This window comes from Peromyscus californicus, unplaced genomic scaffold (genome assembly GCF_007827085.1).
Source record: "Peromyscus californicus insignis strain IS unplaced genomic scaffold, ASM782708v3 Scaffold_2__1_contigs__length_46816999, whole genome shotgun sequence".
NCBI lineage: Eukaryota > Metazoa > Chordata > Mammalia > Rodentia > Cricetidae > Peromyscus > Peromyscus californicus.
In genome coordinates, this window is record NW_026294540.1 from 43,475,051 (window position 1) to 43,492,097 (window position 17,047).

The 17,047-nt window shown below is 48.8% G+C and overlaps 1 protein-coding gene across 4 annotated transcripts in view; it reads left to right on the plus strand.

Moving 5' to 3' along the window:
• Brca2 (BRCA2 DNA repair associated) overlaps positions 1-17,047 on the plus strand; it is a 45,193-nt gene that overhangs the window by 26,858 nt on the left and 1,288 nt on the right. For 3 of the 4 annotated variants that reach the window (XM_052754595.1, XM_052754598.1, XM_052754596.1), the window contains 12 exons: positions 1,056-1,237; positions 2,389-2,576; positions 3,532-3,702; positions 5,307-5,661; positions 6,770-6,925; positions 7,011-7,155; positions 8,682-8,803; positions 9,946-10,138; positions 10,474-10,637; positions 10,726-10,864; positions 15,634-15,875; positions 16,231-16,383. In XM_052754595.1, coding sequence (XP_052610555.1) covers positions 1,056-1,237; positions 2,389-2,576; positions 3,532-3,702; positions 5,307-5,661; positions 6,770-6,925; positions 7,011-7,155; positions 8,682-8,803; positions 9,946-10,138; positions 10,474-10,637; positions 10,726-10,864; positions 15,634-15,875; positions 16,231-16,383 — 2,210 coding nt within the window. The remainder of the gene's footprint in view (positions 1-1,055; positions 1,238-2,388; positions 2,577-3,531; positions 3,703-5,306; positions 5,662-6,769; positions 6,926-7,010; positions 7,156-8,681; positions 8,804-9,945; positions 10,139-10,473; positions 10,638-10,725; positions 10,865-15,633; positions 15,876-16,230; positions 16,384-17,047) is intronic. The other variant, XM_052754597.1, reaches the window with a different exon arrangement.

The following is a 17,047-nucleotide window of genomic DNA, read 5'->3' on the forward strand; positions in this document are numbered from 1 at the left end:
GTTGAGAACCACTACATTAGCTAGTTCTCCTGTTAATGTTTCCTGAGCACTTCATCCCTTTTATGGTGATTAGTCAGTTCAGAAACTTTTTTAACATCTCAGGTTTTCTGAATCCAAAGGTTAGGTTCAAATTGTTCTCATGGTTTCTTTCAAAATAACTACTCACAGGCTTCCTTGTTTTCTTCTATTTTGTTTATTTTTTTTAAACAAAAGTCAGGAGGTAGGAGGCGGGTTCAGTGGATGCAGTGCTTGCCGTGCAAGTATGAGGAGGACTAAGTTCAGATTTCTAGTGCCCATATAAAATCCAGATGTGGTGGCACACATGTGTGCTTCTGGTGCTGAAGTGGGGCTGAAACAGGAGGATTCCTGGCGCTCTCTGGCCAGCCTGGTCAAATGGGTGAGCTCTGCAACCGTGAGGGACCTTGTCTCAAAGTGGAGAGCGACGGGTTAAGACACTCCCTATTAACCTGTGGCCTTCACTGCATGTGTGCGTGTGCGCATGTGTGCACACGCCACGCACACACCAGACAAACATAATAGTGGTGCAAAACCAGGCATGAAGTGTCCTCACACCTGTAACGCCACCACTCGAGAGTCTTAAGTCAGGAGCACTGGGAGTTCCAGGCTGTCCTGGGCTACACAGCAAGACACTGTCTCAAAAAAAGAACAACTTCGTGCAGCTGGCGTATAGACCCGGTGTCAGGACGCTGGGACAGGAAGAGTGCTGGGAGCTCAGTGCTAGCGTAGGCTTGAGTGAGACCTGTCCCCCCAAATAAAAGGACCATTAGGTACATAGTCCAAGACCTCTGTGACTGGCTGGAGCTTATTATTTGTTTGTTTGTTTGTTTATTTGGTTTTTGGAGACCCAGTTTCTTTGTGTTACCTTTGCTGTCCTGGAACCAGCTCTGTAGACCAGGCTGGCCTCGAACTTGCAGAGATCCACCCGCTTCTACCTCCCAATTGCTGGGATTAAAGACATGCGCTGCCACTGCCCAGCCAGGCTGTGCCCTTTAAACTTTGCATCCATTTCACTTTTGCAAACTGTCCTTTAACAGATTTAATGACAAGCCTCCAGAATGCCAGAGACCTACAGAATATGCGAATTAAAGAGAAAGGAAGGCACCATCTCTGTCCCCAGCCAGGCAGTCTGTATCTTACAAAATCATCCACCCCGCCTCGGATCTCTCTGCAGGCCGCAGTAGGAGGCCGGGTTCCTTCTGCGTGTTCTCATAAGCAGGTACGCTGTGATGCTAACATCTTTTACAGCAAAAGGGAAACCACCTGCCGTTAGCTAGGATCTGCAAATTGTCTTGTGTGGAGAATGAACAAATCACTGCTGAGCAAATGAAAAGCGATTCTGCTTCCTCATCAGCCTACAGTGGCCTCCCTGGCCTCTGCCAGGCATGTCTTACCCTCACCAAAGTCATCTGTGTTTCAAAACTGCTGGTGGTGCTTCAGATCTTTCTTGCTTTGGTGGTGTAAGTGCTCTGAGCTAGGTGTTGGAGGAGTCGAATCAGCCCTGATTTAAAGTGTGAGTGACTGATAGCCCTGCGGTTTCTAGAGGTGCTGATGTTTGAGTCTAGTGAAGACACTACTGTTTGTGGAATATTCCAGAGTAGAAGGCCGAAAGTAGCAGCAGTGGTGCTAACGGTGTGGACTGAAGCTCTGTCACCTCAGATGTCTCGGTGACGGCTGCCTTCAGCCTCACAGCCCCTTTGAGAAATGCACCATCATTTTTCCCACTGGAGCACAGAGAGGGGTCAGAGCCGCTCTGCCTGAGGGACAGACACGGGGTTGGGCGGGCGTGCGGGCTGAGAGGAAGCTCCTGCAGTGCCCTGCACCTCCCCTCCCTTGCCTTTCGGAGAAATCACTAGCACGTGTCCTTTGTACAACACAGTGGGCTGAAACCACGGAGCTCTTGGTGAATTTGCATGTGTGCCGGTGCAGGGGCCATGCTGACCTGTGCTGCACTCAGTTTACTCTATGGAGGGACTGTTGAAGAAGCGCAGCCCGCCCCTGCAGGTGGTCGATCTAGCAGGAGGGAGATAGGAGAGGAGATGAAAAGGGAGAGCACCTCTAGATACATGAGCTGTTTATAAACATTATACTTCTAGTGCAGAGGGGGTTCGGGTCCGTCCGTGTGTGTGTGTGTGTGTGTGTGTGTGTGTGTGTGTGTGTGTGTGTGTGTGTGTGTTTCACAGCCAGTGCTTTTCACATGCTAAGCACATACTTTATCAATGAGCTATACTCCTGGACCAGTTAATAGCTTTATAATGACTATTTTAGTATTTAAGTGAAAAGGTCTGGATAAATTCAGTTTATATTCTAGGACTGTATTTGATTTTTATTTATTTATTACCACATTTTTCTATTGTTTGTTTTGTACAGCTCTACATGTATGGCGTGTCTAAAGAGTGCATAAACATTAACAGCAAAAACGCTGAGTATTTTCAGTTTGACCTTCAGGATTATTTTGGTAAAGAAGATCTGTGTTCTGGAAAGGGCGTTCAGTTGGCAGACGGTGGATGGCTGATCCCCTCCAATGATGGGAAGGCTGGAAAAGAAGAATTTTATAGGTGCTGTGTGCAGAAAGAGGGTTTCTGTTAACCTTTGCCTGTTCTGTCTTCCTCCCTCCCTCCCTCCCTCCCTCCCTCCCTCCCTCCCTCTCTCTCTCTCTCTCTCTCTCTCTCTCTCTCTTTCTCTTTTTTAATGTGCTCTATCTACATGTATGCCTTTGTGCCAGAAGAGGGCATCAGATCTCATTACAGATGGTTGTGAGCCACCATGTGGGTGCTGGGACTTGAACTCAGATCCTCTTACCCACTGAGTCATCTCTCCAGCCCTGTTTCCTCTCTCCTGTCTTTCCTATGGCTCTGAAGCTAAAAAGTCACTAGTCATTTTTTTTTTAAATCAGGAATCTTTTAAAGTGTATTTTGATTCACTAAACATTCTTTTGAAATCTTTTGAAAATTGAATGTGATTTATCCTGAGACTTAATGAAGTGTGTTTTTTGGTTTTTTAAATCGGCTATACTTTCATACATTATAGTAGAAGTAGTTCACTGTGCGTTTTCCTTGTGGTAGCCCCACTTGTGTCCTTTCCTCTTTCACGTGGCGGTAACACACGGTAAGAGGACAAGCACTAGTGCCTGCTTGGCAGCACATACACTGAAATTGGGACGGTACCGAGATGAGTGTGGCCCTGCACAGGGATGACACGTAAATGCATGAGCATTATGAGTGGGACCAGGATCCAGGATGTGAAATCCACAACGAATCAATAAAATGTTTGTTTTTTAAGAAGTGAAAAAATTTAAAAAAAACAAAGCACTGAAATGTAAACAGAAATATTTCAGTATCGGTACATAATTAGCAAGTCTCGGCACTTAGACATCAGCAGCTGAGTTGTACAACATTGCTTCCCGGTGTATCCTCCCAAAAGCTTCCTGCATGGTTTTGCAGAAGAAGAGGCGATGGCTGTGGAGTCCGACAGGATTCTGTGTTTTATTGTCTCGTATGTTTCTTGGTGCAGGGCTCTGTGTGACACTCCAGGTGTGGATCCACAGCTGCTCTCGAGCGCCTGGGTCTCCAATCACTACAGGTGGATTGTGTGGAAACTGGCGGCTATGGAGTTTGCTTTTCCTAAGGAATTTGCGAACAGATGCCTAAACCCAGAGAGAGTGCTGCTTCAGCTAAAATACAGGCAAGTTAAAGTGACGGTGCGTGCAGTCTGCAGGTTCCTGTGCAGCCTGTGACTTCCATCTCAAAGATGGCGCATGAACCAGTTGTGAGTGACAGCCCCACTTAAGGAAACTGTTCATATGCCTCGATTTCCCCCTTCTCCCATGCTCTCTTTGACCTCTTGACATGGGAATTACTAATTTGATCCAGTATTTAAAGATTGTTAATAAAACATTCTTGTCTTCAGTATTCTCATTTTAACGATAAAAAACAGTAGGTCGCTGGGCGGTGGTGGCACACACCTTTAATCCCAGCACTCGGCAGGCAGAGCCAGGTGGATCTCTGAGTTCCAGGCCAGCCTGGTCTACAGAGTGAGATCCAGGACAGGCACCAAAGCTACACAGAGAAACCCTGTCTTGAAAAACCAAAAACAAAAAAACAAAAAAAAACCAGTATGTCTAGCTACATTTTTTTTTCTTTTGTTTTTTTTTTTTTGGTTTTTTCGAGACAGGGTTTCTCTGTGTAGCTTTGCGCCTTTCCTGGATCTCGCGCTGTAGACCAGGCTGGCCTCGAACTTACAAAGATCCGCCTGCCTCTGCCTCCCGAGTGCTGGGACTAAAGGCGTGCGCCACCACCGCCCGGCTTCTTTTGGTTTTTTTTTTTTTTTTTTTTTTGGTTTTTCGAGACAGGGTTTCTCTGTGTAGCTTTGTGCCTTTCCTGGGACTCACTTGGTAGTCCAGGCTGGCCTCGAACTCACAGAGATCCGCCTGGCTCTGCCTCCCGAGTGCTGGGATTAAAGGCATGCGCCACCACCGCCCGGCTTCTTTTGGTTTTTTAAGATAGGCTTTCTCTGTGTAGCCCTGGCTGTCCTGGAACTCACTCTATAGACCAGGCTGGCCTTGAACTCAGAGATCCACCTGCCTCTGCTTCCCAAGTGCTGAGATTAAAGGTTTGTACCACCATTGCCTGCCTTCTAGCTTAATTCTTAAAATTATCTTTTCAGTATTTCTTTGATGAAATATATATTGGCTTTTTTTTGCAACAGGGTTTCTATGTGTAACAGTACTGGCTGTCCTGGAACTCACTGTGTAGACCAGGCTGACCTTGAGCTCAGAGAATGGCCTGCCTCTGCCTCCTGAGTGCTGGGACTAAAGATGTACACCACCATGCCTGGCTTGATGAACTCATTTTTAAAAATATTTATTCATTTATTTGTGAGTGCACCTGGGTATACCCATGCACTCATATGCATGTGTAGATGCGTCTTCCTGTATGTATGCCTGAGGCAGAAGAAGGCATCTGGTGCCCTCCACTCGCATGCTCTGCCTGGTCCTTTGAGGTGGGGTCTCCCTGAACCTTGGCTAGTCTGGAAGCCAGCAATCCCCGACGATCCCCCTGTCTCCAGCTACCTCAGAGCTGGGGTTCCAGGCACGTGCTCTACACCAGCTTGTTGTGTGGGTGCTAGGACCTGAACTCTGGTCCTCGTGGCAGTGCCACAAGCTCTTAACTGCCATGTTGTGTCTCCAGCCCGGTGAGCTAACCACTTCTCAAGTATTCAGTAGCTTTGTGTACAGTGAGACCCCAGGGGCACACTTCCTAAAACCAGCATTTCCGTTTCATCTTCAGGTATGATGTGGAAATTGACAACAGCAGCAGATCGGCTCTAAAGAAGATCCTGGAGAGGGATGACACGGCCACAAAAACACTCGTTCTCTGTGTTTCTGACATCATGTCACCAAGCACAAGTGCATCTGTGACCTCCGGCAGTAAAACCAGTGGTGCCGATCCCAAGAGCCTAGACACGATTGAACTCACAGATGGATGGTATGCCATCAAGGCCCAGCTAGACCCTCCACTTGTGGCTCTTGTGAAGAGCGGGAGACTGACCGTGGGTCAGAAGATCATTACCTACGGGGCAGAGCTGGTGGGCTCTCCTGATGCCTGTGCACCTCTGGAAGCCCCGGACTCTCTTAGGCTAAAGGTAAATTAAACTGCACATCTGGGCAAGAACCAGCCTGTGAGTCCGGTATAGTCTGGAGAGGCAATTAACTGAAATCTGTTTACTTTTGACATAAAGGATAGCATCTCTTGACAAAGTACTGGTAATATAGGAAGCAAATTTTTCTAAGAGTTTTCACTGGCTAGGGGAGGCAGAGCTATTTCTTGAGCTAAATGCAGTTACAGTTACTGAATAGGAGTCAGTCTTGTTTCAGAATCGAGTTAGGTACCTGTGCTCCTGTCTCCTCTCCTGGCACTGGGATTCCAAGTGCCTGCCTCCACTCCCAGCCTTGTCAGTGGTTCTGGAGCTAAAACTCAGATCCTCATGCGGCCAGGGCAAGCGCCTTTCCAACGGGGCCCTCTCCCACCCGCTAACCTAAACATTTATGTTTTGTGGCAGAAGTGAGTGTGTGCACACGTGTGTGTGTGTGTATGTGTGTGTGTGTGTGTGTGTTGCTAGGGGATCAGATCCTGCACATGTTAGGCAAGTGCTCTGTGGTACACCCAAGCTACAGTAGAAACATTCTTGAGAAGTATATGTTGAAGTATTTTCCCTTTTGTATAGTTTTTCTACTTACTCACTTTTTTCTTAACCAGTCATCATTATGAGATATTTAAAAGTGAATTTTTTAAAAAGTTTATTTTCTGAGTATGAGTGTTTTGCCTGCCTGTGCACCATATGCATGCAGTTCCCTCAGAGGCCAGAAGAGGAAACTGGATCCCCTGGAACCGGAGCTGTGAGCCATCATGTGGGTTCCGGGAACTGAACCAGGCCCTCTGCAGAAGCAGCAGATGCTCTTAACTGCTGAACCACCTTTTTATCACCACCCCTTACACACACACAAATGAATTTTTTTTGTTTTTCAAGACAGGGTTTCTCTGTGTAGCCCTGGCCGTCCTAGAACTCACTTTGTAGACCAGGCTGGCCTTGAACTCACAGAGATCCACCTGCCTCTGCCTCCTGAGTGCTGGGATTAAAGGCGTGCGCCACCACTGCCAGCTCAAGTGAATATTCTCAAACCATCCCAAAAGATCCAGAGTTGTAGAGTAGAATCAGTATGTCTTTAACTGCTGCTCTTGAACTCGTGCAGATTTCCGCCAACAGCACACGGCCCGCTCGCTGGCACAGCAAGCTGGGGTTCTTTCGCGACCCCAGGCCTTTCCCTCTGCCCTTGTCCTCACTGTTCTGTGACGGAGGAAGCGTTGGCTGTGTGGATGTCGTCATTCAGAGAGTGTACCCTCTACAGGTAGGGCGCGTTTTGAAGCTTACTGTGTGGTTTCTTTCTTTGGCGAGAATCTGAATGTTCCTTCCTGTTCTCAATACATTGTCAGTGGGTGGAGAAGACGGCGTCTGGGTTGTACATATTTCGTAACGAGAGGGAAGAGGAGAAGGAGGCAGTGAGGTTTGCAGGGGCCCAGCAGAAGAAACTGGAGGCCTTGTTCACCAAAATCCAGGCAGAGTTTAAAGACCGTGAAGGTAAAGTGGGCTTCAGGTTACAAATTGTTGTTTCTCACAACGGCTTATAACTGCGTGAATTCTTATTAGTAATTGATGCTTTTTTAATTCTGCATCTGATTTTTTAACCTACAAAATATCACACACATGCAGAAATGAAAATTGAACTGACCCTGGCTGTCACTGCTTCTTTGAGAACTGAGCTGTTAGGTAATTGTCGGAGACAGTGAAAGGGGACAGCGTTTTTCAGGGTCCCTAAATAAGTTTTCTCTCTCTCTCTCTCTCTCTCTCTCTCTCTCTCTCTCTCTCTCTCTCTCTCTCTCTCCCTCTCTGTCTGTCTCTGTCTCTGTCTCTCTCTCTCTGTCTCTGTCTGTCTCTGTTGCTCGTGCATGCGCTTTCATTTAGAGGCAGGATCTTACAAAGTTGTTGAACCTGGCCTTGTACTCTAGCTCAGGCAGTCCTTCAACTTCTGATCCTCCTGCCTCGGCCTCCGGAGTAGCTGGGGTGCAGGCCTGCCCCCCAGGCATGAATTCATAAGCTGGGTTTCAGTATCTAGGGAATTCTGGTGTGAGGACAAGGGTGGCCCAGAGGAGCCAGCCAGACTAGTGTCCTCTGGGTCCCTGCTACACTTCTTCCCCAGAGTCTGTCCCGCTGTGCACCAGCATGTGTCATTGAAGTTGGGAGTGTCTGAGGAACAAAACTCCAGGAATTAGGTAGGGCTCGTTCCCACACATCGATCTTTACATATAAATGACTTAAAGTTCCCTTTTCCAATCACTTTTGTGTTGCTTAAGATTTTGTTTTCGTGTATTTCCTCAGAATTCTTTTGTAGGTGTAATATATGTGTATCTGTAGAAAGATTAGGGAGCTGGAGAGATGACTCGGTAACTAAGAGCCCTTCCTGTTCTTGCAGAAGACCTGAGCTCAGTTCCCAGCACCCACAACCAGAGATAGTTCATCTCCAGGGATCCCAGGATTCTTGTGGCCTTCGTGGCACTCCACACAAGTGTCATCCCTTCATAGAAACACACATCACATACTCAAGCAAATTTTTAAAACAAAGATTGGATTTCCACTATCTTATTTATTTAAAATTATCACCAGATTATAGTTTTCCTGAGTAAGTAAATCAATATGAGAAATAAGTTATTTAAATTACAAGTTACAAATTAATCTATTTCCATAAACCTGTGTATGACGTTGTAACCCAGAATGTGCCAGTTTCTTTTCTCTCTCTCTTTTTTTTTAAACAAGGAAACTTTTAGTAGATAGGTGGTTTTTAAAATATTTTTGTATTCCATTCATTCATTGATTGTGTGTGCATGTCACAGCACAACTTACGGTCAGCTCCCTCCTGCCTCGTGGGCTCTGGGGATCGGACCAGGTTGGTAGGCTTGGTAACTGGGACCATCACCAGCTGGGCCATCCCACTGCTCTTGGTGGCCTTTGATTGCCTGTTCTCTCTCCTCTGGGTATTTTTGCTTGACTTTGTAGTTTCGCTCCTAAGGTCTGGGTTTAGCCAATCAAAGCTGCTTCCTTCCTCCCAGAAGACACAGCACAGCGGTGCGTGCCGCCCCGTGCACTCACCAGGCAGCAGGTCCATGCTCTGCAGGATGGTGCGGAGCTCTATGCAGCAGTGCAGAGTGCGTCAGACCCGGAGCACCTTGAGGTGAGGAGGAGCCGGGGACAAGCTTCAGTCCCCAGCGCTGTGGGAAGCTGTACTCACGCTGGCCGTTATAGCAAGCCCCTGTGGAAATGCTGCTACATCTTCCAAGATGACTCCTGTGGCAAGTTTCTGATTCTGTATCAAATAGAGAATAAAAAGTTAATGAGTTTCATGTATTAAAATAACATGGTTTAAAATGCCAGGCAAAAGACCAGAGAGATGGCTCAGGGGGCAAAGGCTCTTGCCGCCAACCCCGACAGCCTGGGTTCAGTCCCTGGGACCCATGTGTTGGAAGGAGAGAATCAACTCCTTCCAGTTTTCTTCTGACCTCTACACACCCAAAATAAATATGAATGTGTGTGTGTGTGTGTGTGTGTGTGTGTGTGTGTGTGTGTGTGTGTGTATTTTTAGCCAGCTGTGTGCCACATTTTGTGTTCCAAGAACTCTGGGGACCGAGAAGCAGGATGGCAAGATATGTGCCTGGGAGACACAGCAAAATTCTGTCTGGAGAGATGGCTTAGTGGTTAAGAATGCTCAGAGCCTTGTAGAGGACCCGAATTGCGTTCCCAGCACCGTGGTTGGCGTTTCACAACCACCTGTAACTACAGCTCTACATGCACACATAGATACATGAACATACAAAAAACTTCAAAAATTGTATCTGCTCTTCCAAAGATGAATTATTAAGTTAAATTATTAAATTAAATTTCTTCCACGGGAGATAAGGATAAAAGCCATTGAGGCAGCCCCTCCCGTGTCACCTGTGCAGTTACTGACCCCCTGTGCCTCACTTTCATCAGCTCATGTGTGGAAACGACAATAGCACACAAGTCATGGCATGCTTGGGAAGATCAAGTGAATTAGGGCATTTGCCAGGAAACATCCGTGGTTCTGTCAGTGTCCGTTCATGTCAGCCATTTGAAGTGTAGGCGTGCGGTTGTGGTTAAAGAACACTAAGTGTTCGGGGTCTGTCACAAGGGCACAGGCAGTGTGAGGTCCCGAAGAGCCTGGTGTGATCAAATGAATGATCGGCACACACCCTCAGCTGGGTCCAGTCTGGTGCATTTCTTCTCACATAAGGCAGCCCAGTTGGGGTAGGCGGGATTGCCGTTGTGGCTGCCCTCTGATGTTTTCAGTGGTCACAGGGTTGTTTCAGTGAAGAGCAGCTGAGAGCCTTGAACAACCACAGACAAAGGTTGAACGATAAGAAACAAGCCCAGATCCAGTCCGAGTTCCGGAAGGCCTTGGAGGCCGCTGAGCAGGAGGAGGGCCTGGCAAGGGATGTTGCACCTGTGTGGAAGCTGCGTGTGACAAGCTACAAGGGAGAGGAAACATCATGTGAGTATGCAAAGTTCGGGTTTTGTTTTGTTTGATCAATTTTGTTAAGTTAAAAAGTGAGCTTATGCTGCGTGGTGGCACACACCTTGGGAGGCAAAGGCAGGTGGATCTCTGTGAGTTCGAGGCCAGCCTGGACTACAGAGCGAGATCCAGGACAGCCTCCAAAGCTACACAGAGAAACCCTGTCTTGAAAAACAAACAAACAAAAAAGCTTACAAATGACAAGTGAAATATCAATTCATGTATATCAAGTGAGTTAATGGGCTGTGAGCACCGACGGAGCAGGAGAAACCTTGGCTTCACCAGTGTGCCTGTCATGTCCTCTCTCTGAACAGCTCTGTTGAGTATCTGGCGTCCGTCTTCAGACCTACAGTCCCTGTTAACAGAAGGAAAGAGATACAGGATCTACCATCTTGCAGTATCGAAATCTAGAAGTAAACTGGAACGAGTTGGCGTCCAGTTAACAGCTACGAGAAGAACTCAGTATCAGCACCTGCCGGTCTGCACCTCTCCTTACACACTTCTGTCTTGAGACATGCATAGCGCTTCCCAGAGCCTCCGCACGCTGACTGTTCTGTTTCCCGCAGGCTGCCAGTGAAACCCTAGCCCAGGTGTACCAGCCCAGGGAGCCCCTTCGCTTCAGCAGATTGTTAGAGCCGCCCTTTCGGCCTCCTTGTTCTGAAGTGGACCTTGTAGGAGTTGTGGTCTCTGTTGTAAAAACAACAGGTAATGTGCAGTGTGTTTAGCGTAGTCTTTTGTTGATTCTCTCGAAGACCATTGCCTGTCAAGCTTTAATAACTAGTGGGGCTACGCTGATACGCTGTGTAGGGCTGTGAAAGTGACCTTCGTGGTCGCGTATGTGTGTTTCTGTGTATGTGTGGGTGTGCCAGCAGAATGTGGGGGTCAGGGAACAACCTATAGGAGTCTGCTCTCTTCCTCCAGGGGGCCCAGAGATCAAACTCAGGTCAGCAGGCTTGATGGCAGAGTTCCTTTACCCTCAGGGCCATCCTGTTGGCCGTTAGCCTCTTTGCTTTTCTGGGTTTTTTGTTTTGTTTTGTCTTTTGTTTTCGTTTCTTTTTTTTGTTTGTTTGTTTTGTTTTGTTTTGTTTTCCGAGACAGGGTTTCTCTGTGTAGCTTTGGAGCCTGTCCTGGATCTCGCTCTGTAGACCAGGCTGGCCTCGAACTCACAGAGATCTGCCTGCCTCTGCCTCCCGAGTGCTGGGATTAAAGGTGTGCGCCACCACCGCCCGGCCTCTTTTCTTAATAAAAAGCAATTTGATAGTATTTAAGGAGAAGGATTATATTCTGTTCTGTGCTGTTGAACTTTGTAGAGTTTTTGTTGTTTTGTTTTGTTTTTGTTTTTAGTAACTATGATCAAATAATTATATTAGTGGAACACTTAAACCTCCAATCTGTTCAGCTTTTAGTATTCTCCAACATCTTGGCTGGATTCTTTTCTCTTACTTGTTTGTTGTTTTGTAACTCTGGGGATCAGACTGAAGACTCACAGTGCTAGGCAGGTGTTTTACCGTGAACTCGGTCCCTCCCTGTTTTATTGTGTGTTTATCTACGAGGCTGTCTCCTTTCCCACAGAAGTGCTGCGCACATGTCAGAGTCCAGCCGCCATCTCTGTGGGGGCTGCACAGCCTTCCACTTCTTCGTCGGTTGTTGTATCCAGACCCTCAGCTCCTAGCTCTCCCGCTGCACTCCAGCCATGTGACATGGCCTGGTTGCAGTCTCTGAGGCTGCACTCACTGTTCCCCGGACAGCCACGGTGGCTTCTGGTGCCTTCGTGTGGCTGGTCAAGTGTAGCCTGTGAGAGACCCTCCTAACAGGAGCAGTGGCCCAGTCTCTCCCAAACCAGCGCTCTCTGTCCGACTTCCGTTCCTCCTGGACTGCTCAGCACCTAACAGCGTCCCCCACACCCGTCCCCTCTGGGACGGGATGCTGTAGGAACAGGGCACTGTTTCCCACTCTTAAAGCAGTGCATGCCGCACGCCTTTAGTCCCAGCCCTCGGGAGGCTGAGGCCAGCCTGGGCTACAGAGCTAATTCCAGGACAGGCTCCAAAGCTACACAGAGAAACCCTGTCTCGAGAAACAAAAAACCCACAAACAACAACAACAAAGGAGTGCATGGTGAGGGACAGGCTCTTTCCTCAGTTTCCCATCCCGCCCTTCTCTGGCAGCTCACTAGCCTTTCTGTTGTATTGGTGTTTTGTTTTGAAGGCCCCGGAAGAGAAAGCGCCCTCAGCTAAGCCTTTCTCAGCCCCGACACAGCTTCTGAGAGTTCTCCTTCCGCGGCACACTCAGTGCTCATGTCTCTGCGCCTGCCTGTCTCCTCCTTAGGAGCCCCGCCCGCCCGCCTCAGGAGTGCCAGTTGTCTTGTGTGACAGGGCATATTTGTGCTTTCATTTGGCTCTTTTCATTGTATTTCCTGTCAATCCATTATGACTGCAGCGGCCTCTGTGTCCTTCACCTTCTTTCTGCGCACACTGTGTGCATCTTGGTCGTTTCTCGGGCGTGGATCTGGCCCACTGTGCTGTCCGCTTCTTTGTCCTGCCGGCCCCTTTCCATCTTACGGATCTGCTTGTTATCTCCAGTCCAGAGGCTTTGTAGTGACTGTGGCCTGAAGCTCCAGAGCAGAGTCACTTGTGACAACTGTAGGAAGTTCCTTGTTTTGGGGGGTGGGGGGTTCCTTATGGCTATGTTCTGTGTGTCTCTGCTTGCTGAGCCTCCCTTCCCCTTTTCCTCCCTCCTTCCCTGCTGTGCTTATTGATGTGGGCTTTTCTCTGACTGTTAGGCCACATTGCTGTGTCCGTCCCTGTCATCGGGTCACGCTGTGTCTGCACACTTTCACTGTGATAGAGGGTGGACGGCTTGTTTGCATTCCGTCAGTATTTCTTGAGTGATCGTTGCATGCCAGGTGCGCAGCCGCTAAGGACCCCTTCCCAGGAGTGCTCTGGTGGGCGGGGGCGACTCTGGACAAAGAAAACGATGTGAGTCCCCGAGGGAAGGAAGGGGTGAGGGCAGAAGAAGAGCCTTCAGAAGAGACCTCATTGACACTTGTGTTGGACCCGAAGAAGCTGAGAGGGAAGCACGTGACCCGGGACAGCTGCCCAGGAAGGCCGGGCCTGTAAACTTTGGTGGAGGAAGGAGAGGCAGGGAAGAGCCAGGGTGTGTCGGGGACACACACACACACACACACACACACACACACACACACACACACACGTGCAGAGGTCAGAGGACGAGACAACTTTATGGAGATGGTTCTTTCTGTCCTCCTTGATGCTGGACTCAGACGTCAGGCTTGCACAGCAGTCGCCGTTACCTGTTGAGCCGTGTTGCTGGCTCCCTTGTATGTATTTTAACTTTTACTTAAAGGCTGATGGGAGGTCATGGGAAGGTTTCAAGTAGAGGAAGGACAGGCTTTGACCTTTTCTCATGTTACCTGAACGATTACATTGGAAATTGGATATAGAGGGCATGAGTACAAACGACTCCAGGAGGAAGCCATGGTGAGAATCTAGGCAGGGGAGGTTGAGGAACCAGACAAAAACCATGGGCGTGGCGAGCACTAGACCCTGGTTACACTCTGAAGGCGAAGGAAAGTGCGGTGTCCAGGCTATGGAAGACTGGAATTGCCACTGGCTGAAGAGCAAGAACTTGAAAACAACCCATGGGGAACATGGTTTGCAAGTGGAGTCACAGCCACATGAGACTTCTGAGGAGATGTGGTAGATGGACAGCTGTGTTTACAGACATCTGCTTGGGGCAGTGGTCAGAGCTGAAGATACAATTTTAGTGCCATCAGTACTGGTGAGATGCAAAGCCAGGAGACTGAATGAGGTCACGACCATCGGTACACCAGAGAGATGCAAAGCCAGGAGACTGAATGAGATCACGACCATTGGTACACCAGTGAGATGCAAAGCCAGGAGACTGAATGAGATCACGACCATTGGTACACCAGTGAGATGCAAAGCCAGGAGACTGAATGAGGTCGCTCTGAGGGGACTAAGAAGAGACAGAGGACTCAGTTTGACACTTGGATATTCAGGGATGGGGCAGATAGAAAAGAAGCAGTGCTCTGTGTGTGGTGAAGCCTGTGTGAAGCACTGGTGTGAGGTGAGGAGCAAGACTTGGTAGTTGGGTTTGGCATCGTGGAAGAGCCCTTTCCTTGAAGAGAGGGACTGGCTGACTGAGTAGAAAAGGAAGCAGAGGAATAGAGATGGTGGGTGTGGTTCCTTTATGTGTGTCTTATTCAAAGAGAAGGAAAAGAAAAGCAGTTGTTAGAATCATCAGGAGACTAGTTTTCAGATGAAAGCACACTGTGCTGAAGAAGCTAAGAAAGTAAAGATTGACACTGGGCAGTCAGCACGTGACACCTGCTGTCCAGACTCTGTGATGAGACAAGCCTTAGCCAGCAAGGGACAGGCGAAAGGACTTAGGACCACAAGTGCAGGAGCTGATGGACAGGTAGACATCTGCATAGATTCAAAAAGGCAGGAAAGAAGTACCCAAGAAAGTAGGGGAGAGACTGGCCTAGTGCATCCCTGTCCCTGCCCAGGTCCAGGGGAGGGGAGACTGGTCTAGTGCATCCCAAGCCAACCATAGCTCTCCACAAGCCACCTCCACTTTCTGAGCACATCTTTGCTTTTTGGCAGCACACGTTGCTGCCGGTTCATCTGTGTTCCCTGCCGCAGTCCTGTATTAACTCTAGTTCCAAGTGGGAAGCGATCGTAAAGCTAAGAGTCAGAGCCACACAGAAAGCTGCACTCGGGAGAAGCATGTTTCCCTCCTGGGCAGCTACCCTGAGTCTGGTCCTCCTTTGCCCCTCCAGGCCTCACCTGTTTGGTTTCTTGTTCAGCCTTCCTCATTTCTTGGCTCAAAAAAAAAAAAAAAAAAAGGAAGTGTGTGTTTTCTCTGTCTCCTTCCTGTTCTGCAGGTGACACTGGAGTCTTTCTGGTGTGCTTTTCCCAGTTAGCACTGTCTTGGGATTTTCTTCATTCTTTTCACAGCTGCCTGGAAAACCGTTGTGTGGGTGCAACCCAGCTACTCCGGTGTGGGAGCTGATAGGGCTTGCTTCCAGCGTTTTATAATTGCAGACAGTCCCACCTGAGTGACTGGGTGCAGCTGTCAGCATGACCCTGGTGCCCGTGTATTTTACTGTTATTGGGCGGCATCTGTCTTCAGAGTGGACTGTAGAAATAAGAGTGCTGGTGGGAAGTAAGATGCACACAGGCGTCTTGCTAGGCAGTGCCACGTTTTTCCCCAGAAGGATGCATCAGATCCACTCTCAGCAGCAGTGTATCGGTGTATCTGCTGCCCCGTGGCCTCGGAATGTTGGCCACTGAACTTCTAACACCTTCAGCAATGGGTCATTCTGGAAATGCTGTTTTCTGTAAACGCAGGGATTTTTATCTACGAGGACAAACAAGTAGATCATTGTCCTAGCAACTGTAAAGAGAACGTTGACTCTCTTGTTGTTCTAGGTCTTGCTCCTGTGGTCTACCTGTCAGATGAATGCCTTAATCTAGTAGTGGTCAAGTTTGGGACAGACCCGAGTGAAGACATACAGCCACGTGTGCTGATCGCTGCAAGCAACCTCCAGTGGCGTCCAGAGTCCAGATCAGGAATGCCGGCTCTGTTTGCCGGGGGCTTTTCCATACTCTCGGCCAGTCCAAAGGAGGCCTACTTTCAGGACAGACTCAACAGAATGAAGCAGGCTATCGAGGTGAGATTAGAGAGTAGGAAGCAGGAACACAGGTGTCTGGAGAGCACCTTCAGCCCAGGGTTTCCACACATGAGCACAGGTGCTCACTCCCTCCCTCCCCCCCTCAGCCCTCACTGATGTGAGTGCTTGACAGTTGCTATGGAATTTTCAGTGTCTCCCCACGCCTGCGATTCCAGAACGTGAGTACCAGCCTCCTCTACAGAGTGAGCACCAGACCCTAGCTAAACAACAAACAAACAAAAATGTGACTCATTCTTTTGTTCTGAATGTTTTATTTCTGAAAGAAAATACTTTCCGAGAACATCCATGTGTGAATTAGCAACTCAGGACACAGCTTTTCCAATTATTCTCTTAGAATATCGACACATTTTACAAGGAGGCAGAAAAGAAGCTTTCCCATCTGCTTCATGGAGACAGTCCCCAGTGGTCCACCCCGACTAAAGCCTCCGCTCAGGCGGCCTCCACCTGCCCTCCTCCGGAGCTCCTTGCTACAGGAGGCCGGTTGGCGGTAAGTTGTAGTCTGAGAAGTCATGCTGGGAAGTAACAGGTGTCCTGGTGAGCACGGGGTGTAACTAAACTGCATTTAACTGTGGCTAGCTTGCTGTAGCTGCTGTATGTGGAAACTAACTTATTTGTTGAAGTGTGAATGTAAAACTCTGGGGGCAAACTACATTGTTGGTAGTCCACGTTCGGGTGGTTGAAAAGCCTTTTGCCTGTTCCTGTTGCTAGAAGAGCTGCCCGAACACCATTTGAGGCTGCTGCAGTGGTTCAAGCTCAGATGGCTCATTAAATCATGTAGGTGTCTGGTTGCCAGGGCTGGCTGGGCAGGTGGCACGGCCCAGCACCCTCCCTCAGTAAGCAGTCCTCACTGCGCACACGAGAGCTGTTAGTCAGACTGGCCAAGGAAGACGCTAAACGCTTGTCAGTGACTGGGGACTAGAGGGGAGAGAGAGAGACGGAGGGAGAGGGAGAGAGAGAGACGGAGAGACAGAGAGAGAAACAGAGACAGAGAGAGAGAAAGGGGCTAAAACTCCAGGCAGGCCGCTGTGCCCTGCAGGTAAAGGTGCTTGTGGCTCCGCCTGATGATTGCGCTCTGTGACCCACCTGTGGAGTGGAGCACCGACTCCCACAGGTGGTCCCCTGACCTCCACAGGTGTGCTGGAGCATGTGAA